At 45.9% G+C, this 23,884-nt stretch overlaps 1 protein-coding gene across 2 annotated transcripts; it reads left to right on the top strand.

Moving 5' to 3' along the window:
* Positions 1 to 9,665: 9,665 nt before the first annotated feature.
* Positions 9,666 to 21,413, top strand: G6PC1 (glucose-6-phosphatase catalytic subunit 1). Of its 2 annotated transcripts, none has more exons than XM_084982543.1 (5): positions 9,666 to 9,802; positions 13,466 to 13,575; positions 16,108 to 16,213; positions 17,095 to 17,210; positions 19,133 to 21,413. In XM_084982543.1, exons 3-5 carry the CDS (start codon positions 16,128 to 16,130, stop codon positions 19,642 to 19,644), a joined length of 714 nt encoding a protein of 237 aa, XP_084838669.1. In that variant the 5' UTR covers positions 9,666 to 9,802; positions 13,466 to 13,575; positions 16,108 to 16,127; the 3' UTR covers positions 19,645 to 21,413.
* Positions 21,414 to 23,884: the final 2,471 nt, after the last annotated feature.

The raw sequence follows: 23,884 nt of genomic DNA, 5'->3' as shown, positions 1-23,884 counted from the left end.
GTGACGGTAAATGCGAGAAAACTGTAATGCAACATCTGAACAAGCCAAGTGCTCTAAGATAGGAATGGTTACACGCTAAGGGAGTTTGGGTCAGTCTGAGCCTTTATAACTGTTGAGAGGTGGGCACCAGTGGACCGGGAAGGTTTCATTAGTTTGGCCTTGAAAGTTGTAGACATGTGGAGTTGGGGAGAATTATATTCCAGATGGAGGGAAGAGCACAGTTAGGCAAACAAAGGCTCCTGTGGGAAATCCAAGACCATTAGTATATCTGGAACGTGAGGAGCTGCAAGACATAAGACTGGGGTCTGATTGTGGGTGAGCTTGAGTTTGAACTTCATTCTATAGGCAATGGGAAGCACTGGATGTTTTTCAGGTGATAAGTGAAAAGAACAGTATTATAAGAAGGGTCCTTTGCTCTTGCCAGGGGTCTGTAAGATGGCTTGGGTTGGGAAGTAAGGAGGGGAATAGGCAATCATTAGGTAATAAAGGAACTATCAGGGAGTTCTCTTGTGGCTCAGGGGGTTAAGGATTCAGCATTGTCACAGCTGCAGCTCAGGTCACTGCTGTGGTACAGGTTTGATTCCTGGCTCAGGAACTTCTGAATGCCACGGGTGTGACCAAAAATAAAAAATAAATAAAAAAAAAAAGGAGTTCCCATTGAGGCTCAGCTGTATTGAAGCCAACTAGTATTCATGAAAAGGCAGGTTTGATCGCCAGCCTTGCTCAGTGGGTTAAGGATCCAGTGTTGCCGAGAGCTGTAGTGTAGGTCACAGACACATCTTGGATCTGGTACAGCTGTGGTATAGGCTGGCAGCCACAGCTCTGATTTGAACCCTAGCCTGGGAACTTCCATATGCCTCAGGTGCAGCCCTAAAAAGATAAATAAATAAATAAATAGACTCACAGGTCTAGTCAGAGAGACTGGCAAGTGGACACCAGAGAAGAAAATCACGCAAGACTCCAAACTTGATGAGGAGGGGTCAAGGATGACCCAAAAGTTCCAAGCTCAGGCGTTTCCCCTGTGGCACGACAGGATCAGCAGCATCTCTGCAGCTCCAGGTTTGATCCCCAGCTTGGGCCAGGGGATTAAAGGATCTGGTGTTGCCACAGCTGAAGTGTAGTTTGCAACTTCAGCTTGGATCTGATCCCTGGCCTTGGGAAGTCCGTATGCCGTGGGGCAACCAAAAAAGAAAAAGAAAAAAAGTTGCCAAACTCCATACCTGCAGGAGGGCAGAGGAGGAAGAGATGTGTTTACAAAGCAGGGAAGTCTGCAGGAAGAACAGATCTGGAAGGAACTCGTACATTTGGGAAATGCGTGGGACTGTCAGGCGGTGTCCAGTGGGTCTAACTTCACCCTGACGATGGGAGGAAGAAGAAGAGAAAGGAGAGTAGACCTTGCTGGAGCAACATTGAATACAGCAAGGGTGGGCGTTCCAAGGCTGTTACCTTGTCGAAAGTGTTGGATGTGGCTGAAATATTAACAAAGAAGAAGGATGAGAGAAAGCCAAGCAGCAGATCTGACAGTGAGAGGGTCATGGTGACTTCCCAGTAGAGAAAAGGAGGCTGAAGTTGCTGAGGTTGAGGAGAGAACAACTCACATCCTGCTCTCTGGAATTCAAGGTTGGAGAGATCCCCTGGATTTACATGACCTTGGCACCTCCCTCCTTCCACTCAAACCTACTAAAGTGCAGAAAATCTTTCAAATCTTAAAAATAAAACCAACCTTTCTTTTTCATCCTAAAGGAGGGAGGTATGCTAGGCTCTCCTCACCCTTCTCCCCCCTTCTCTCCTATTCGCTGGCGGGAGATCAGGCACAGTAAGGACTTGTGTCCAGGGAGACAGGCGTTGGCGGGACAGACAGCTGTTTATTGCCTAGCAGAGCCCTGCTGTGTTTTTATAGCTCAGAATAGTTCCTTGGCCCTCTTGAGGACTGGGGGAGGGGAAAACCTCACAGTTTGTTTTCTTGACAATTCCAGGCCTCACCTCTTCCTCTTTCTCTGCATCACGGTCTTCATTTAGGAACTCTCCGAGGGGGTAAGGTGTGGGTTAAGAGGGTCCAAGACTACTAATTTCCTAATTATGTCCCCTAACTGGACTCCGGAAGAGGGAAGGACTAATAACTGACTGTACAGCATGAGTGTTTTGGTTGGGAGGAAAATTCTGAAAATTAAAGAAAGAGTTGATTAAAGGACTACAGGGCAGAGCTGGGGAGAAAAATAGCAGCGGGAAGAGAAGAAGGTGGAAGGCATGATCCCCTCCCCCATTCTGGATCCCAGCTGGATGACAGGCTCTATGCAGGGAGCCAGCTCCCACTTGTGGGGGGCTTCTCTGACTCCCAGTGCATCTCAGGGCTTGGCTAAGTCCTGGTAGCACCAATGTTTGGAAGATGCCCAGAGGTGGAAGGAAGAACTGACTTCACTGAATAATCTTTCAAACCCTTTGAGTTTTTTTAACCATGTGAATACATTACTTTTGAAAATATTTTCATTAAACAAATATGCAGAGGAATTCCCACTGTGGCTCAGCATAGCAAACCTGACTAGTATCCATGAGGACACGGGTTCGATCCCTGGCCTTGCTCAGTGGGTTAAGGATCTGGCATTGCCGTGAGCTGTGGTACACGTCGTAGACGTGGCTCAGATCCTGCATTGCTGTGGCTGTGGTGTAGGCTCGCAGCTGTGGCCCTGATTCAGCCCCTAGCCTGGGAACTTCCACATGCTTCGGATATGGCCCTAAAAAGACCAAACCAAACCAAACCAAACCAAATAAAACATACGCAGAATATTCCATGATAAACCATAATGGAAAAGAATATTTTAAGAAAGAATGTACATATAATTGAATCATTTAGCTGTGCAGTAGAAATTAATACAACCTTGTAAATCAACTGTACTTCAATTAAAATTAAGATATGCAGATTCACACCACTGTATATAAGAGAGATAAACAACAAGGACCTACTTATAGCACAGGGAACTGTATTCAATATATTATAAGAACCTATAATGGAAAGAAATCTGAAAAAGTGTATAATACTTTGAATACATATTTCTGAATAATTTTGCTGTATACCCGGAACATTGTAAATTAACTACACTTCAATTTAAATGAACAAACAAACAAAAAAAGATATGAAGAAAATAATATTTTCCTTCTGGCAATAATGAATCATTTATTTCTATTAGATCATTAAAAGTCAGTCCCCACATCACTGGAGCTGCTTTCAAAGAAGTACCCAAAACTCTGAGACTGTTAAAACTGCAAAGTAGATGAGAGTCACCAAGTCTTATTTTGCAGTTGACAAAAATAAAACTCAGAGAACTCTAGTGACTCATCCAAGGTCACACAGCTCTTTAATCCCCCTATTTGCTTTTTTGGGGGGTTTGTTTTCTCCTTTTAATCCCAGCAATGGCAATGGGGGTTGCCTGCTTAGAAGCTTGAAGATGTTTCTGTCTTCTCCCCCACATCTATCCCGCACCCCCCAACCCCCACCTCACTTCACCGCCATCAGGCTGAGCTAGGGCTGCGCAATTGATGACGCCTCAATCTCCTCCTCTCCTTCTTTAGTTGGTCCCAATTCTTCCAAAGAATCCATGAGTCGAAGCAAGGAGGCACAGCAGGTCAGGGTTTTATGCTCGGTTCCAGTCATCCTTCCCGTCTCTCCTTGGCCAGCCCCTCTCTGACTCTGAAGCACAGACCAGGATGAAGAAGAAAATGAGCTTCTCCCAAGTAGTCCCAACCACTTTCTTGGAGACTTCCTTCCCTTGCCTCTGCCTCTTCCATGTACCATCAACAAAGTTTAACTCCTGGCAGGAAGGATCGGATTTGACAGCAAGAATATTTCCTAGCTTCTGGGGCAGTCTGGCACCATCAAAGGGCTGATGGAGAGTGGCAGAAGTGTCTACCTTCTGGTCATAAGGGAACTGGTTGACCATTTATGGAAATGGGATCATCTCTAGAGAGAATAACCGTTTCTCTGGGGAGGGGGATTAAGGAAGAGGGAGGAGAGGAAGCAGGTGGTCAGCCTGTGCTTCCCATAGAGGCTCCGATGATTTATTCGATTTTGGTAGAAGACAGACCCTAGGGTGACAGAAGGAAGATAATGAGCCAGGAAATCTGAACTGTTTACGATGAAGTAAATGCTCTCCATCATTTTTCTGTGGACAAAATGTCCAGCACATCCTGAGACATGTACCACGCTCATCTAACATGGTCAACAGATGCACAGTTCAAGGTCCTGCAGTTGAACTTTCTCACCACTCCGGAGATAAGTCAGCCATTTTCACTGGCTGGCAATGATTAATCCACCTCTCCCTCCACCTGTTTTTACCAACATGTTTTTGAAGAAAAAAAAAAAAAAAAAAGATCTGGGTTACTCATATCAAAGGTGACAGCAGTGATCCAGCCAACTTCTGTCTATCCCTAAACACCACCACCTCACCCGCCACCACCAAGCACTTGGTAGGGGAAAAAAGTACCTGGATAGAAATTTCTTCTTCAGTCAAGGTCATTATTGTTACAGTGCCTATTCAAAAACATTTTGAGTCTTTTTACTTAGGAAAACGACAGAAGGGATTTCTTAGAGGGAAACAACTTGGAAAATAAAAGAGATCTATAATTTTAGTTTACCCAGCTTACAGTAAAGCTTAAGGTTAAGGTAACAAAACATAGCAAATCCCAACTTGCCTCAACAGAGGCAATTGCTTTAAGGTTTTACAAACAAAGAAGACGACATAATAGAGGTAGGTTTTAAAGTGATCCCAAGACATGCCTGAATTTATTTGTTGGTAGGCTATAAACGAGAAAACTATGTAAAGGAAAGATTAATTAAAACCTTTCATTTTCTCAAAAAAAAAAAGAAATTTCTTAAAATTTTTAAAATAAAATTGTACATCTTGCTGTTGAGGCTGTAACCCTTCAGAGATTTCTGCGCTGATACTCAGACAAAGCTTTGGACTGAAGTCGTGTTTGGCCTTTCTGCTACCATGTGCAGACAAGACCCACTGCAGTGATCACAGCAGAGCAGAAAGGCAAGTCCTCTCTCAAAAGAACCCAGAGCCCCAGCTAGAATGGAGGACTTGGCTGCAGATAAAATCACAGTTTCTTTTGGGTAATAAAAGCAATTTTTGGACGAGGTGCGTGGTCAATTAAGGCTCCTTTGCCTTTGCTTTCCCGTCAGCAAAGAAGCTTGTCTGAGTGAATGAGTCAACCTTGCTCTGGGACAAGAAGATGCCAAATACACTGGAACCAGCTGCACTTATTTAAGGGCAGACAAGACTGTACTTTCTGGCACCTCGCCGTCATGTTCTTCCCAAACCAAGATCCCCAAGCCTTTGAACTTCTGTTTGCGGAGAGAGTGCCTGGGAAGTGCCCAGCTCCTGGGCCTGGAAAAGAGGGATCCACATAATTTTCCATCTTCATTGATTCCTAGACTTAGCTGTCGTTTCTCCAGCGGGCTTTAATAAGTCTTGAGTCATCTCTGCCAAGGACAAAATAATAGAGAGCTGGCTGATATTCGTATAAATGGGTTTGGTTTCCATTGAAGGATCCCGAAGTTGACATAGTTAAGTAAGTGTCTGGCTTCCCTGCCCCGCTAGGGAGGGTGTGGAGACCCCTGAGGACACCTGGGGTTTAACTTTTTTCTTTTTTTTTTTTTTTTCTTTCTACATTCCCGGGCTAGGGGTCAACACAGCAACCACATAGCAATGCAGATGTGAGCCACATACTTGATCTATGCCACAGCTTTCGGGTAACGCTGGATCCTTAACTCATTGAGTGACTCCAGGGATCGAACCCGAACCCTCATGCATAATAGTCAGGCTCTTAATCTTCTGAGCCACAGTGGGAACTCCAATTGGGCTTTATTTTATTTTATTTTATTTGTCTTTTTAGGGCTGCACCCAAGGCATATGGAATTTCCCAGGCTATGGGGTCTCATCAGAGCTACAACTACCGGCCTACGCCACAGCCACAGCAACGCAGGATCTGAGCCATGTCTTTGATCTACACCACAGCTCACGGCAATGCTGGATCCTTAACCTACTGAGCAAGGCCAGGGATCGAACCCGCAACCTCACGGTTCCTAGTCAGATTCGTTTCTGCTATACCACAACGGGAACTCCTGGGGTTTAATTTTGAATTCCTCAGAGAGCCAGGTGTGGTGCTTTGCTAAGGAAATGTTTGTTAAATGAAACTGGAGAACTTGAAATATGCCAGGGATTGGAGGGGGATAATGGGATCCCCTCTCTGGAGATAGTTATTTATTTGTTTTTTTTGTTTGTTTGTTTGTTTTTGTTTTTTTTGCTTTTTTAGGGCTGCACCCATGGCGTATCAAAGTTCCCAGGCTAGGGGTTGAATTGGAGCTGCAGCTACCAGCCTACACCACAGCCACAGTAATATAAGATCCAAGCCACATCTTCAATCAACACCACAGCTCACAGCAATGCCAGATCCTTAACCCACTGATCGAGGCCAGGGATTGAACCTGCATCCTCATGGATACTAGTCGGATTCATTTCCACTTCACCACAATGGGAATTGCCTGGAGAGAGTTCTATAAATGGGTGAATACTGGGGTTCCCGTTGTTGCTTAGTGGTAATGAACCCGAGTATTATCCATGAGGACTCGGGTTCACTCGCCAGCCTCGATCAGTGGGTTAAGGCTCTGGCATTGTCATGAGCTGTGGTATAGGTCACAGGTGAATCTCAGATCTGGCATTGCTGTGGCTGTGGTGTAGGCTGGTGGCTATAGCTCCGATTCGACCCCTATTCTGGGAACTTCCATATACCATGGGTGCAGCCCAAAATACCAAAAAAAAAAAAAAAAAAAGTGAATTCTTGTGCTCACTTCAGCAGCACATATACTAGAGTAAATTCTTACTTAAACCTCCAGCAACTCAAAGGCTTCTCCCACAATATTTACCACAAATAGCCACAAATAAATCCTTTGAGGATTTGAGAGCTCCACCATTTCTCTCTTCAGTCAGCTTTCTAGCAGACTCAAGTCCTTTGGGGCCTCACCTCTGTCCGGACATGATAAAAATTTGCTGGAGGTGGCAAGAAGGGGCTGGAAGTTAGAAAGCGGGAGACTGACAAAGAGTCTCATGATGTACCACTTGCTCTGACCAAGAGAGTGCCCCTGCCTGGTGGGCAGCCTGCCAGAGGGACTTCCTCCCTGCCCTGTGTCACCTCCTTGTCTACAGGAGCATTCTCCCTGAGCTGCCTCCAGGGGACAGGTCTCCTCCTGGCTGCCCATATGCTGAGCACGTGATGGAACCCCACCCAGCTCAGACACTCTGGCTCCTAGCAGCCCGGCGGAGACTGAGACAGTGGCCTTTGTATATATTGTCAGAGGCTCTCCCCTTGACTCATCTCAGACCAGAGAAACTCTAGTCCCCAGGGATCACCACAATAGTTACTCAATACTTTCGAGAAAGGCTTATCTGGGTAGAAGGAAGGGGTCACCTCCTCTTCAGGGGACACTACTTCTGGCCAAGCAGTCCCGACAATGCAGGAACCCCCCCCCCCATGCTACAAGTACGTGTGTCATTTGCAGCCCACCCATGGCCACCACCACTACCATTATCCCTGCTTTCCAAACTAGGCGTGGCGGGACAGAGCTGCTTGGACCAGCAGAGACAATGCGGTCAAGGGCAGTTGGATTCTGCTGGAGCTGGAAAGGAGCCTGGGGGGTGGAGATGACACTCCAGATCACAGCTCCTGGATGAGTCTTTAATCATTTCCAGCATGGAATGTGGTCAACCTTTGCTACAAACTCGTTTGCTCTGAGTTTCTTTGCCCTGTCCCCGAACTACCCCTTATAAAGCAACCATGGACTTACTAATGAGGAATTCAGGTGGGTTTTAACAAGTTCTAATCCCACTGGCTCTTATCTTTGAAAAGGCATCAGTGCATCACCTGAGTTCACCCCTGTTCCCTTCACAGTCTAGGTCACCTGAGAGTGAGGATTTGGTCTCTGTGCTGCTGCAGGATGGTTTCTGCTCCTGGGGGTGAGCAGGCAGCTTTGCTTCACTTAATTTGGTGTTTGCTACTTTATTTATTCCTTGTCTACATCCATGGCTGCAATAGCATTGTATTGACTTCCTGGTGACTATTTGTATATATCTATATCTGTATCAATCTATCTATATCGATCTATCTCTCTATTTCTCTATCTCTCTACAAGTACAAATGAAAGAAAGTTCACAATACAGAAGCCCAGAGTTCCCGTCGTGGTGCAGCAGAAACGAATCTGACTAGGAACCATAAGGTTGTGGGTTCGATCCCTGGCCTTGCTCAGTGGGTTAAGGATTCGGCATTGCCATGAGCTGTGGTTTAGGTTGCAGACGTGGCTTGGATCTGGCATTGCTGTGGCTCTGGTGTAGGCTGGTGGCTACAGCTCCGATTAGACCCCTAGCCTGGGAATCTCCATATGCCGCAGGTGCGGCCCTAAAAGGACAAAAGACAAAAAAATAAATAAATAAATAGAGAAGCCCTTTCCAGAGTCCCCAGTTTACTGGTGTTTTTATTTAAAACCATATATTCATCATATCGTTTTTCATGAACATACATTTACTTTATTGCTTACACTTAAGGACATTAAACAATTAACCAGTGCATTCAGCAATGATTATTGTCTGGCCCTAAGAGATATGGAGTCAATATTGGGAAGAGGATTTGATCCCCAAATCAGAGACGTTTCCCAGACCCTAATTCAATTAAGAAAGCCCCAACAAGTAGTTCCTGCTTTAGCACAGTGCGTTAGGATCCAGCATTGTCTCTGTGGTGCGTGGGTTCAATCCCCAGCCTAGTGCAGTGGGTTAAGGATCTGGTGTTGCCGTGGCTGTGGCTTAGGTTGCAGCTGTGACTCAGATTCCATCCCTGGCCCAAGTAATTCCATATGCTGCAGGTGCAGTAGAAAAAGAAAAAATAATAATAATAAAGGCCCAGCAAGATGATAGTTCCCAGTACAAGAGAGCTTACAATATTTTATTTTATTTTAGTCTTCTTAGGGCCGCACCTGCGGCATATGGAAATTCCCAGGCTAGAGGTCGAAGCGGAGCTATACCAGCTGGCCTACACCACAGCCACAGAAACACCAGATCTGAGCCAAGTCTGCAACCTACACCATAGCTCACAGCAAAACCAGCTCCTTAACCCCATGAATGAGGCCAGGGATGGAACCCCCATCCTCATAGATACTAGTCAGATTTGTTACCACTGAGCCACAACAGGAACTCCAACATTTTCAAATTAATGATTTACCAGTTGAATAGCTAGAGCTCAGAGACTTTTCTTTGTCCCCAAATAAGTGAAGTTGCAGACTTAGGAAATCAGGTATCTTCGCAAGAACCAGCGTGGATTTAGACTCTGTCCTATGTTCTGGCCAGGTTTCAGAGCCAGAAGGGCAGCCCCTTGCACTGTCAAGCAGCAATGCCAAAGTTAATAATTGGCTGTGCCAGTCCATGGCTGATCAGGCTGTTTTTGTGTGCATGTTTTTCTATTTTACGTAAATCATGCTGAACATGTTTGCATCAACCTCCTGGTGATGCACCTTTGATCAATAGATTTTAGACAAAAGTGGTTTTTGAGTCCAAAGATCAGGGCTGGGTTGACCTACAGATTGGATACAGGGTGTATAAAACAGAGGCAAGGCGCAGGCTGATAGCAGAGCAATCAGTGCCAAGTCTGAAATAACTGAGAGGGCGCAGCCGAAGGCTTCCTGCGGGGCCAGCGAGTGAGGATGGAGGAGGGAATGAACCTTCTCCATAACTTTGGGATCCAATCAACGCGCTACCTCCAGGTGAATTACCAGGACTCCCAGGATTGGTTCATCTTGGTATCTGTGATCGCGGACCTCAGAAATGCCTTTTATGTCCTCTTCCCCATCTGGTTCCATCTTCAAGAAGCTGTGGGCATCAAACTCCTCTGGGTAGCTGTGATTGGAGACTGGCTCAACCTCGTCTTTAAGTGGTGAGTAAGAGCCAGACAAAGAGGAGACTGGCAAGGAAGGAGGCCGGCATTCTCTCTGGAAATGTCCGTCCACCGGAAGTTGCCTTCTCTGTGCTCTTCAGGAAGCCGCAGGTTACTCCCCTCGACTTCGGATCATCTGCCTAAAGAGGGAAGACAGAAAACCTTATCAGTGAGCTGAAGATACAGGAAAGGCCGTTTCATCTGGATGGACGGTCAGCTGGACCTAGTGAATTATAGGTTATAACCAAAGCAACAGTTTCACTACTTTGCAGCATAGGAGACATAAAGACACATGTATGAAAGAAGAGGGGTGAGGTGTGAAAAAAGGAAACATGCCGCAATTTAAAAATCTGTAGGGTGGGGTATTTAGAAATAATCCGGAGGTGGCCCTTGTTCAGACACCTACCAGCTGTATGTCCTAGGGAGCTCATAGCAAAACTCTGAGTTTCTGTTTTATAATCTGTAAACGTAGATTATCTCTGGCACCTTAACCATTATTATAATTATTAATATTTATTGAACATTTAGTATGTGCCTGGCCATGTGCTAAGTACTTTTCCCTAGGGTAGTTCCTACTATGTCATAGATGAAGAGACTAAGGAATTGAGTTAAACAACTAGAAAAACATAAGTAGTAAGTGTCAGAGGCAAGATTTGAGCCCAGGCAGGCTGGCTTCAGGGGCAAGGCTCTTAAGAATTATGTTTTAGGGAGTTCCCGTCGTGGCGCAGTGGTTAACGAATCCGACTAGGAACCATGAGGTTGCGGGCTCGGTCCCTGCCCTTGCTCAGTGGGTTAACGATCCGGCGTTGCCGTGAGCTGTGGTGTAGGTTGCAGACGCGGCTCGGATCCCGCGTTGCTGTGGCTCTGGTGTAGGCCGGTGGCTACAGCTCCGATTCAACCCCTAGCCTGGGATCCTCCATATGCCGCGGGAGCGGCCCAAGAAATAGCAACAACAAAAGACAAAAGACAAAAAGACAAAAAAAAAAAAAATGAATTATGTTTTAGGAGTCTCTGTTGTGGTTCAGTGGGTGGAGAACCTGACACAGTGTCTATGAGGATGAAGGTTTGATCGTGGCCTTGCTCAGTGGGTTAAGGATCCGGCATTGCCACAGCTGCAGTGTTGCCACAAGCTGCAGTGTAGGTTGAAGAGGCAACTTGGAGCCAGTGTTGCTGTGGCTGTGGTGTAGGCCACAGCTGCAGCTCTGATTTGACCCCTAGCCCAGGAACTTCCATAAGTGCAGGTGTGAAAAGAAAAGCAAAAAAAAAAAAAAAAAAAAAAAAAAAAAAGGAGTTATGTTTTATTCCTTGCCGATAAACCAGCTCTTCAGGGTAAAAAGCCCTGATTTTAGTATTTACCAGTTTCTACTGTGTGTATTATCTCATTGTGACTTTTTCCAAGCTACCGATGGGTCTGGCTTGCAAAAACCCTGCGTATTTGACAATTGTTAGCCAGGACCGGCTGACTCTAGCATATTACTGGTTTGGCCTCTATTTCTTCATCTAGAAAATGAAAAGGTTGGACCAGCTGCCCTCTAAGACCTTTCCCATCCCTGAAATTATCTTCGTTCACTGTCGGGTGATTCTTAAGGTCTCTTCTAGCTCTAATTTTCTTTGGCCGTAAATAAGAAAAGTCCTTTAGAGTAGGAAAGAAAACATTGTTATTGGGCTCAGAAGCCCAAAGCATATTGACGGGATCCTGAAACTTCTATTGAAAAACCCGAGATTTGTCTGTAACTTCCCGTGTTCAAAAGCATGATCTTTTACTTTTTTTTTTTTTAGGGCTGTACTCACAGCATATGGAGGTTTCCAGGCTAGGAGTCGAATCAGAGCTACAGCTGCAGGCCATAGCCCCAGCCATAGCAGCGCAGGATCCCAGCCACGCCTGTGACCTACAGCTCATGGCAACGCCGGATCCTTAACCCCCTGAGTGAGGCCAGGGATCGAACCCGAAACCTCGTGGTTCCTAGTTGAATTCATTTCTGCTGCCCCATGACGGGAATTCCAAGAACATGATCTTAAAAAATAAAAAGAGGGGGCGTTCCTGTCTCGGCTCAGGTTAACGAATCTGACTAGCATCCGTGAGGACGCAGGTTTGACCCCTGGCCTTGCTCAGTGGGTTAAGGATCCAGTGTTGCTGTGAGCTGTGGTGTAGGTCGCAGGCGAGGCTCGGATCCTGCACTGCTGTAGCTGTGGCGTAGGCCAGCAGGAACCTCCATGTGCCACGGGTGCAACTCTGAAAAGACAAAAAAATAAAATAAAATAAATTTTTAAAATAAAAAAATTAAAAGATAGGGAGTTCCCACTGTGGCTCTGCAGTTTAAGAGACCAACATAGTCTCCATGAGGTTTTGGGTTCAATCCCTGGCATCACTCAGTGGGTTAAAGATCCAGTGTTACTGCAGGCTGCTGTGTAGGTCGAAGATGCGGCCTGGATCCTGCACAGCCATGTCTGTGCTGTAGGCCTGCAGCTTCAGGTCCCATTCAACCCCTAGCCTGGGAACTTCCTTCTGTATGCCACAGGTGTGGCTGTGAAAAGGGAAAAAAAAATTAAAAAATAAAAAGATAAAGGGTTATTCCAAACATTTGTTCTCAGTTAAAGAACCATGTATTTTCTCGAAGTTAGTAGAGCTCAGAGTTAGTGGCCGCCCCTCATTTAAGTGAGAAATCACTGTCCCACCACCGCAGGACAGAGGAGGCCTCCCAACCAAACTTTCACACCTGTTTCCACAATGAAAACCATACTTTAAAAAAAAATTAGGAGTCCTGTCATGGCGCAGTTGTTAACAAACCCGACTAGGAACCATGAAGTTGCAGGTTCGATCCCTGGCCTCGCTCAGTGGGTTAAGGATCTGGCGTTGCCCCGAGCGTAGGCCGGCGGCTACAGCTCCAATTAGACCCCTAGCCTGGGAACCTCCATATGCCACAGGAAGTGGCCGTAGAAAAAGGCAAAAAGACACACACACAAAAAAAAATTATTTTATTTATGTATTTATTTATTTTTGTCTTCTTTTGAGGGCTGCACTTGTGGCATATGGAAGTTCCCAAGCTAGGGGTTGAATCGGAGCTATAGCTGCTGGTCTACACCACAGCCACAGCAACACAGGATCTGAGCCATATCTGCTACCTGCACCACAGCTCAGGGCAACGCCAGATCCTTAACCCACCGAGCGAAGCCAGGGATCGAACCCCCATCCTCATGGATACTCGTCGGATTGGTTTCCACTGCGCCACAGTGGGAACTCCTGGATTTATTTATTTATGTTTGACTAAATAACACCTTCAAATCGTTGCAAAATTCAAAAGTTATATAAAAAATCTCCCTTGCCCACCTCTTCCCAGCTGTCCAGTTCCCCTTCTTGGAGGCAGCCAGGCTACCAGTTTTCTGTGTAGAATCATAAGGACCTTCTCCTCCAGCCACTTTCTCTTCTGGAAGCCTCGCGTGGAACAAAAGGGCTTCTTCAGTAACTCCAGACCCTGGTTCTGCTTTTTTGCAGGATTCTCTTTGGACAGCGCCCCTACTGGTGGGTCCTGGACACTGACTACTACAGCAACACCTCGGTGCCACTGATAAAGCAGTTCCCAGTCACCTGTGAGACTGGCCCAGGTGAGAAGCCCAGTCCTTGTAGAGACAGAAGCTGGGGGCGGGGGGGACCTTGCTCATTGTGGACACCCAGTAACGTTCATTGTGGGCGAAGTTGTCTTGAAGGGGACACAAGCAGAGCCACTCCTTCAAGCTCTGGCCATGGTCTTGGGGTGGGACCCCTCCATTGGAATTCACATCTGCGAGGCCTTTCTGAATAGCCTAGGTACAACTGCCACTTTGGAAATCAGCCTGATGTTTCCCGAGCAGAAATTGCTCGTCCAGAGAGGGAAGAGCTCCCTCACAGGCAAAGGGCTCATGAGAGTAACTGTGCTGAGACCCTTGGTCCAGGGCAGGGCACTCGGCAGAGGCCTGAGTCCCCAGCCATCCTTCCCAGAGGCTTCCTTGGGACGTATGTCCTCCCAAGCTGACCATCCGACCCCACACCCTGCCTGGATGTTACTAGTTATACCCAAACAGGCACTGTTCAGTCAAATGACAGATTTCATTGTTCAGGAGGGAAAGGAATATTCAATCCCTTCGCTCACCCTTAGGTCTCTGTACTAGTGTCCCTTCCTCAGGGACCCTACCTTTGACCCCCAGACTAGGGCGTGGAACTTTGTTGTTCTCACAAACCCTAGGTTCACTTCAGAGCATATCCATTCGTTCAGATGTTATTTATTTATTTTTTCTTTTTTTCTTTTTTTGGTCTTTTTTTGTCTTTTCTAGGGCTGCACCCATGGCACATGGAGGTTCTTAGGCTAGGGGTCAAATCAGAGCTATAGCCTCTGGCCTACGGCAGAGCCACAGCAACTCGAGATCCGAGCTGCATCTGCGACCTACACCACAGCTCACGGCAACGCTGGATCCTTAACCCACTGAGCAAGGGTAGGGAACCTCACAGTTCCTAGTTGGATTCGTTAACCACTGAGCCGCAACGGGAACTCCCAGATGTTATTTATTGAGTATCTACTCTGTGCCAGGCTCTGTCCTAGGCAGTGAAATACCTCGGTAAATAAAATGGAAAAAGCTCCCTTCCCTCGCGGAGTTTAAATTTGAATGGGGTGTGTGTGTGAGAGAGAGGAGACAGAGACAGAGATATCAAATCATAATACACAAGTAAAATATATAGGCTATTAGAGGAAAAAGAAAGAGGAGGAAATAGAGGAGGAGAAAAGAAAAGCAAGGCTTTACCTGTGGGTTCCCTGGAAAGCAGACTCAGGTAGAGAATATTAGGCAGGAGGAAAGCTACTCTTGGGAGCAGGATTTGTAGAAGGAAGGGACCAAAGCCACCTGGGCAGAAGAAGCCTAGTTGTGATTCGGTCTCAGCCGACTCTACAGGAGTTCTGAATTGACTCAAGGGGACCAGGGCTTTATGCCCCAATAGAGACCAGCGATTGGGTGCGGGCTCCCCACAGGAGAAGGTAGCCCTGATCAAGATGACCCTTCAGGAGTTCCCACTGTGGCTCAGTGGTAACGAACCTGATTAGTATCTATGAGGATGTGGGTTCAATCCCTGGCCTCACTCAGTGGGTTGAGGATCTGGCATTGCCGGGAGCTGTGGTGTAGGTTGCAGATGTGGCTTGGATCTGGAGTTGCTATGGCTGTGACGTAGGCCGGCAGCTGCAGCTCTGATTCAACCCCTAGCCTGAGAACTTCCATGTGTGGCATCTGTGCCCTCCCCTCCCCCCCAAAAAAAAATCAAGAGAGAAAGAGAGAGAAAGATAAATGGCTTGACAATGCCCAGAGAAGTCTGAGGGCTGAGGGCTGTCTGCAGCCACACTCTCGACCAGAAAAAAGGGAAAATCAGCTCTTCAGTCCAGAAGGGATCTGGGCAGCACATCTCAGGACCCTCTCTCTCAGGGAAGAGGCATCCGGAATGGGAATTGTTTGCAGTATTAAACAGGGTGCTCAAGGCAGGACTTGCTGAGAAGGCGAGATTTGATCGAAAACTTGAAAGAGGCAAGAGCGTTAGCCAATACATTTCTGGAGGAAGAAGTGTCTGGCTAGAGAGAGCAACATCACAAAGACCCTGAGGTGGCAGTGTGTTTAGAGGAGAGCAGCGATGGAAGTTCCCGTGTGGCAGAACGGATTAAGGACCTGGTATTGCCGCAGTGGCAGCACGGGTTCAGTCCCTGGCCTGGGAACTTCCTCATACAAGAGTGTGGCCAAAAAAAAAAAAAAAGAGAGAGAGAGAGCAATGAGGCCAGCATGGCCGGAGCAGAGTGAGCAAAGAGAGAGTGGAAGAGAGGTAAGGAAGGGCAGATGGGTTTGCAATTATATATCCAACCTGCTGATTCTTGGTGTGATCTCTAGGCTATGTATAACTCCAAGAGTTGGGGGCTTCTCTGACTTTGCCTACCTCTGTGCCCTCAAGGGCCTAGCACAGTGCTGGGCATGTAGTAGGAGCTCAATAGATATTTGTTAAATAAATGACTAAATGTATAAATGAATGAATGGTGGGATGGATGGATGGATGGATGGTGCCCCCAGCAATCTCCCAGATGGAGAATTTTCACCTTTGGTTCCTTCATTCATCTCTTTTCTGTCCTTCAGGGAGTCCCTCTGGCCATGCCATGGGCACAGCAGGTGTATACTATGTGATGGTCACATCCGCCCTCTCTATCATTCGGGGAAAGAAAAAGCCAACCTACGGCTTTCGGTGAGAACTCAGCTCTGGGTTGTGGGTGGTGGAGGGCAGGAGCCGGCTCTCTCTGTAGATGACACACCACGTGCTTCTCCTCACATGCCCCCAGCCCCTGCCATACCTTGGATTGGTGCTAATGAGAGCTGTGGCATTTCTGCTGCTGGTGAACATGAGAGTCACAGAATGTTAGGGCTGGAAGGGACCCACGGGTGCAACACCTAATTTTATAGATGAAGAAATAAAGGTGAACATGGCAAAGGGGTTTCTCAAGATCAGCTAGCAAGGTCAAAAGCAGGCTTTAAGTAAAAACCCATTTCTCTACTAACCATTGAGTTGGCCCATCTGGGTTAAAAGAAACAAAGAAGCAGAAGACGTTCTTACTACAGGGAATTCTGGGTGTGTAAATCCCTAATTATGAAACATAAAATACAGAGGTTAAAATTCATATACACAGGAGTTCCCGTTGTTGCTCAGACGGTTAAGAACTGACATAGTGTCCATGAGGATGCAGGATCGATCCCTGGCCTTGCTCAGTGGGTTAAGGATCTGGTGTTGCCAAAAGCTGCAGTGTGGGTTGCAGATGTAGCTCGGATCTGGCTTTGCTGTGGCTATGGTGTTGGCCAGCAGCTGCAGCTTCAATTCTACCCCTAGCCTAGGAACTTCCATATGCTGCAGGTGCAGCCATAAAAAGAAAAAAAAAAAAAAAAAAAGATTCACATACACAGGGGTTCACCACCTGCCACAGGTATCTTTGAGTTTTTGCATACAAGCCTCAGTTTACAAAAATTCCACTGATGGCATTTGAGTTTGTCAGGTTCTAACATTCCGGCCAAGACTGTTCTCTTTGCCGAAGGATTTATATCTGGGTTCTATTATGGCTGCCTCTTCCGCTGCAGGTGCTTGAATGTCATTTTGTGGTTGGGATTCTGGACTGTGCAGCTGAACGTCTGTCTGTCACGAATCTACCTTGCTGCTCATTTCCCCCATCAAGTTGTTGCTGGAGTCTTGTCAGGTACCAGCTGCTCTGGCACCCTCCCTCCAACCCCCACCTATCCCTTTCCTCCCGAATCAGGACAAAATCCCCAGCACTCCGGCTACGTTCTGTGTATAATCAATGCTGTTAGCATTTTAGTAGGTTGAAAGTCAAGGGTGGGTGATTTGCAATGACTCATTTCTGTAGGAGTGCCCAGATCTATGCAATTGAGTATGTTCCAGAGAAGTGGCAATACATCAAATTAACTTACCCAGTTGAATTCGCTTGAAATCTCCGAGGTTTTTACATTCTTTATTTCTTACTGATCTTCAATTGAAAGTGGCCGCTCATTTAAAGAAAACCTACCAAAGGTAACAAATTGACAAAATGTCCTTGGAAAAAGCTCTTTCTTTAAATAAACTCATTTGCAAACCTAATAGAAACCCACAGCTGGTCTTTATTATAGGTTCTGAGTTTTGAATATTTTGTTTTCTTAGATCCAGTTAATAAAGGGCAGAAAAGACTTAGGTTAAGTGTAAGAAAGAATTTCATGACTTTGTGGGAAGCACTGGAATATAAAGCCTTAGGGAAATTGGAGGGTTTTCCCCCTGGAGATCTGAAAGAGCAGAGCAGAGCAGTACTCACAAAGCATGTTGAGAACAAGGGAAATGATGGCCTCGTGGTAACCAGGAAATTAACACGGCATTTAGTCCTGCCTTCCATGTTTGAGCAAGAGTCTGGAAGCTCATAATACTCAAAACAAGCGGGAATGTTTAAGTTAGAGAGAAGAATATGTCTCTTTTAAGTGTGATATGTGTTAACAGAGGAGTTCCCACTATGGCATATTGGGTTAAGGCCCTAGTGTTGCCGTAGCTGTGGCATAGGTCACAGCTGCAGCTCAGATTCCATTCCTGGAACTTCCATAAGCTGGGAGTGTAGCCAAAAACAAAAACAAACAAAAAAACAAAAGAATGTGCTAAGAGATGCTCTAGGTTTATGACTTATTCTTTTTTTTTTTTTTTTTTCTTTTTTAGGGCCGCACCTGCAACAGGTGGAAGTTCCCAGGCTAGGGGTGGAATTGGAGCTACAGCTGCCAGACTATACCTTAGCGACAGCAACTTGGGATGCAGGCCGAGTCTTCAACCTTACATCATAGCTCATGGCAACGCCAGATCCTTAACGCACTGAAAGAGGCCCCATCCTCATGGATACTATTTGGGTTCATTTCTGCTGAGCCACAACAGGAACTCCTACGACTTATTAAGTTTCGCTGAAACAACTGAGACCAATCAATATCATTAGAAGGAGATAGGTTTTAGCTGAGTACAAGGAAGAATTTTCTTTCTTTTTTTTTTTTTTTTTTTTTAGTATTTTTGCCATTTTCTTGGGCTGCTCCTGCGGCATATGGAGGTTCCCAGGATAGGGGTTGAATTGGAGCTGCAGCCGCCAGCATACGCCAGAGCCACAGCAACGCGGGATCTGAGCCGCGTCTGCAACCTACACCACAGCTCACGGCAGTGCCGGATCCTTAACCCACTGAGCAAGGCCAGGGATCGAACCTGCAACCTCATGGTTCCTAGTCGGATTCGTTAGCCACTGAGCCACAACGGGAACTCCGAGGAAGAATTTTCTAATGATCAAATCCATGTAAAGATGCAATGGACTGCTTGAGTGGAATGAGCTCTTCGTCTCTAAGAGGGATTCAAGTAAGACAGGAGGATCCCCCAACAGGAAATTTGCCTGTGATAGGAGGAAGTATGTGGCATGACTCTTCCACCTGAAAGGATCTATGGATGAGGACAGGCTGGAGTCATACACGGGAATAAACCAAGCGACCCCCTAATTGGTGACTTAACTCCCCAGTGGTGGGATAGATGGTGTGTCACCCATCACTCCAAACCCACTTGTAGCTGAAGGGCCAGAGTCCTCCCCGCTTCTCACAGTCATTTTCTTCCACACAGGCATTGCAGTTGCTGAGACTTTCCGCCACATTCAGAGTATCTACAACGCCAGCCTCAAGAAGTATTTTCTCATTACCTTCTTCCTGTTCAGTTTTGCCATTGGATTTTACCTGCTGCTAAAGGGGCTGGGCGTTGACCTCTCGTGGACCCTAGAGAAAGCCAAGCGAAGGTGTGAGCGGCCAGAATGGGTCCACATCGACACCACGCCCTTTGCCAGCCTCCTCAAGAACGTGGGGACCCTCTTCGGCCTGGGTCTGGCTCTCAACTCCAGCATGTACAGGCAGGGCTGCAAAGGCAAGCTCAGCAAGTGGTTCCCGTTCCGCCTCAGCTGCATCGTGGCCTCCCTCGTCCTCCTGCACTTCTTTGACTCCTTGAAACCCCCATCCCAAATCGAGCTGATCTTCTACGTCCTGTCCTTCTGCAAGAGCGCGGCAGTGCCCCTGGCATCTGTCAGCCTCATCCCCTACTGCCTCTCCCGGGCCCTGGGCCAGCCCGACAAGAAGACTTTGTAGACAGATGTGGCGTCCTAAGTATTGAAAGACGATGACTGTGCCAAGGATAGAGGGTGGCTTCTAGGCTTTTCTGCCAGCCCGTTTTGAGGCCAGAGGTGCTAGAATCAGCTCAGAACTCCTTCCTCCTTTGCCATTCTGATTGTACTGGGTGACAGTTTTTTGAAATGTTAATGAGGCTTCTTGAGAAAGCCTTATTAGAAGCTGGGACATTCTGGATTCCTTCCCCCCACTAAATATTTACTTATTCTTCTGTTAAATATACAAAAGCAAGATTCCTTGGTAGGGCCAGCTCCTAATCCCAGACTGGGGATCACAACTGAATTTTCTACTCATTCTCATCCTTACCCAAAAAAGGCGCAAGGAGCAGTAGTTTTGATAGGATTGTTTAATATCTTGTATACCATGCAAATTCTATGTCAAACAATATCTGAATGGCTTCAATTACAGTAGAATCTTTAGGTAAAGGACTCTTAATTGGGGGGGACCAATTTAAAGTACTATTAATATGGAGTTCCCACTATACTGCAGTGGGTTAGTAATACACCTTGTCTCTGGGTGTTGCCAGGCATGACACCAGCTGTGGTATAGGCTGCAAAAGGCCCTGGAACTTACATGTGACGAGGGTATGGGCAGGAAAAATAAGTGGTTGGAGGGGGTGGGAGAGTTCCTGTTGTGGCCCAACAGAAACGAATCCGACTAGTAACCATGAAGTTTTGGGTTCGATCCCTGGCCTTGCTCAGTGGGTTAAGGATCCAGCATTGCTATGAGCTGTGGTGTAGGTCACGGACGTGGCTCAGATCTTGGCATGGCTGTGGCTGTGGTGTAGGCCAGCATCTGCATCTCCCATTTGACCCCTAGCCTGGAAACTTCCATATGTGGCGGGTGCAGCCCTAAAAAGCAAAAAGAAAAAAAAAAACCTGTGTTTAGGGAGTTCTCATTGTGGTTCAGCAGGTTAAGAACACAACTAGTATCCAAGAAGATTCCTGGCCTCTATCTGTGGGTTAAGGATCCAGTGATGAGTCAAGCTGAGGAGTAGGTTACAGACAAGGCAGGAAACTGTGGCTCCAATTCGACCCCTAGCCTGGGGACTTCCATAGGCCGTGGATCTGGCCCTAAAAAGACACCCCCCCCAAAAAAAAGATGGTTAATGAGGTAACTCTGCTTCTTGTATTTTCCTATTATATACCCATAATCCTTGTATTTACTAGGATTTCCAAATGGCTGCAGTAACCCAGATACTAGGTCAGGACATTCAGGCAAAGTCAGCTTCTCCTCCATAACACGAGATCTTCCTCCTTAGCCTCGCTCTGCTTTCCCCAGAATTTTCCACTGATTTCACACCCACCCTGCTGGATCCTCAGATGCCTAAAGGCGACTCTGTAAGTGGTGCTTTTGTATGTTTCTGTTAAGCTCTGAAATCTTGGGCAAAATGGCAAGGACAGGGCAGGATTCTTCTCTCCAGAAGGTCACTCCAATGTTACTTTTGATTCCCAGAGGGCAGATATGACCCCTTTCTCTGTCCCAAGCCGATCAAGAACATTCTTGGAGGAAAAGCCAATGCCTCCTCCTTGCCTGTTGTCCAGTCTCAATTCATTTGCAGAATATGTCCTAAAAAAAAAAAAATATTGAAGCCTATTTATTTGAGAGTCCTTGTTTTTGCTACTAGTTATATAGCTCAACGTATATTCACACCAACCAGCCTGGTCATAACATCTTTGCAAAGAAAAATATATACGTGCAGTATTTTATTAAAATAACATTTTACTTAAGAATGAAGTCTTGTTGATTACTATATTTTAGATGTAGTGTGATCTGAAGGTTCTAATTCTGGCTCAGCTAAATTTCTAGCTCTTTCTCTATTTCCCTAAACAAATAATTTGGTTTCTGTGTACTTAGGTTTTTTTTTTGGAGAAGGGAGGTGTTTTGTCTTGGGCTGGCCAGAAATCCCAGTAGGGCTGGGGAGACTTATAAAGTGTCCACAGGGGACGCAGGTAGAGGCGAGCATATCAACGTAGGAACAATATCGTTGGCCAAGATTGAACATTAGTTGGCAGACCACCGGGAGCATGAGTTGCTCTATGGGGTCAAACTGCAACTTGAGGGCAGATAGGCAGAGTCGCTACCAAACTAAGCAATCCGGGAATGTAAGTCATAGTGGCAGAGCAGGACTGGCAGACTATGGAATCCAGTAACCTGTTGTCAGCAAGGCTTTGGGCTACAGTTAAAGAAAGTCTGAAGGTTCTCAAGGGAGCTTCTCCTCCTCCTTCTCCTTACAGATCTGCTCCCCACGTTACAGGTTTATGTTGCCTTAGAAATGACCTGTGGAGTTCCCCTTGTGGCTCAGCAGAAATGAACCCGACTAGTATCCAAGAGGATGTGGGTTCGATCACTGGCCTCGCTCAGTGAGTTAAGGATCCGGCATTGCTGTGAGCTATGCCGTAGGTCACAGATGCGGCTCGGATCCCGAATTGCTGTGGCTGTGGTGTAGGCCAGCGGCTACAGCTCTGATTTGACCCCTAGCCTAGGAACTTCCACATGCTGAAGGTGCAGCCCTAAAAAGACAGACAAAGAAAGAAAGAAAGGAAGGAAGGAAGAAGGAAAGAAAGAAAGGACTTGTGAATCCTCAGGATAGAAATAAATTTAAATGATCAATGACAGTTTTAAACTAAGGACCACGTTATATTACAGCACAGTTTAATAGATTGGTTTAGCAGTCAATCTGATTTGACGAGATACCTTGGGGATGCTACACACACACACACACACACACACACACTATATGGTTGTATTATTGCCCTAGACAGACACCGTTTAGAAAGTGCAACTTCTGGAATTCCCTGGTAGCTTAGCCAGTTCAGGATCTGGTGCTGTCACTGCTATGGCTTGGGTCATTGCTGTGGTGCAGATTCGATCTGGCCTGGAACTTCCATATTAGAAAAAAAAAAGAGCAATTCAATGGTTTGCAGCATATTTGGAGAATGGTACAACCATCTCCTCAAATCAATTATTTTTAGCTGTGACCACAGCATACAGAAGTTTCTGTGCCAGGGGTCAAACCCCTGCCATAGCAGTGACACCACCAGATTCATAACCCACTGAGCCACCAGGGAACGCCACACAAATAGATTTTAGAACATTTTCTGTCACTCCATAATGAAACCCCATACCCATTAGAAGTCAAACTCCATTTCACCCCAACCCACCCAGCCCTTGGCAACCACTAATCTACTCTATCTCATAGATCTCCTGTTCTAGACATTTCATATAAATGGAATCATACAACATGGGACCTTTTGTGTCTGCCTTCTTTTACTTACATATTTTCAAGGTTCACCTATGCTGTAACATGGGTTAGTACTGCATTTCTTCTAATGGTCAAACAATATTCCACTGTATGGATAAATTTGTTTATCCATTCATTTGTTGATGAAAATCTGGATTATTTCCACTTTTTGGCTTTTATGAATAAAACCACTATGAACCTATGAACATTTGTGTACAAGTTTATATGTGGATGCATGATTTCATTTCTCTTGGGTATTTCCCTAGGAGTGGAACTTCTGAGTCAAATGGTAACTCTATGTTTTGCCTTTTAAGGAACTACCAGACTGTTTTCCCAAAGGCTTAGGAAGGAAAAATTTTGCAGTATTTCTGATTTTGCCATCTCTTTTGATTTCCTAGGATCATACCTATATGAAAACTTTGTCTGATTCTTTGCTTTGGAAAAGTTTCAAAGCAAGATTAATCAGGTGATCAGATTAACATGATGAAATGTCTGTGGATTCCATCTACTTTTGTTGGCAATGGCTTTATTGTTCCAATACATGGTCCAAGAGCATTTCATTTGAAGACATACCTGGATATTTGAAGCTCCAGTCCTGATCAACTGACTCGTTGTTTGTAACCTGCAAAGTTTGCTGAGCTGTTTTCTGAAAATCATTACTTTAGCTGCTGAATCAGTAATGTTTATTGATTTTACTCTGTAGTAACTGCCAGACTAAGACACATACCTTGAAGGCCTATATATGTATAAATAAATTAGCAAAATATCATTTGCATACAAGAGTTTTTTAAAGGCCTCTTGAGAATGGAAAACACTCTGGCCACATAGCCTTCTGATAAAGTTATTAAGGAAAGAATTGACTAGAAATGGTATAACGGGAGTTCCCATTGTGGCTCAGTGGTTAATGAATCCAACTAGGAACCATGAGGTTGTGGGTTCGATCCCTGGCCTTGCTCA

Source organism: Sus scrofa, chromosome 12, assembly GCF_054392235.1.
Source record: "Sus scrofa isolate SSC_HxYL_T2T_F1_AM1 chromosome 12, Sscrofa_HxYL_maternal_Yorkshire_Landrace_v2.0, whole genome shotgun sequence".
Taxonomy (NCBI): Eukaryota; Metazoa; Chordata; class Mammalia; order Artiodactyla; family Suidae; genus Sus; species Sus scrofa.
The sequence above is the reverse complement of the archived record's forward strand: the minus strand, read 5'-3'. Positions and strand labels throughout refer to the sequence as shown.

What these genes read in the sequence shown, in the direction of transcription:
- G6PC1 (XM_084982543.1), top strand. Translation starts at nt 16,128, where the DNA reads ATGGGCACAGCAGGTGTATACTATGTGATGGTCACATCCGCCCTCTCT. An exon ending in AAGCCAACCTACGGCTTTCG is followed by an intron (nt 16,214 to 17,094) that starts GTGAGAACTCAG and finishes CTTCCGCTGCAG; the next exon opens with GTGCTTGAATGTCATTTTGT. An exon ending in TGTTGCTGGAGTCTTGTCAG is followed by an intron (nt 17,211 to 19,132) that starts GTACCAGCTGCT and finishes TCTTCCACACAG; the next exon opens with GCATTGCAGTTGCTGAGACT.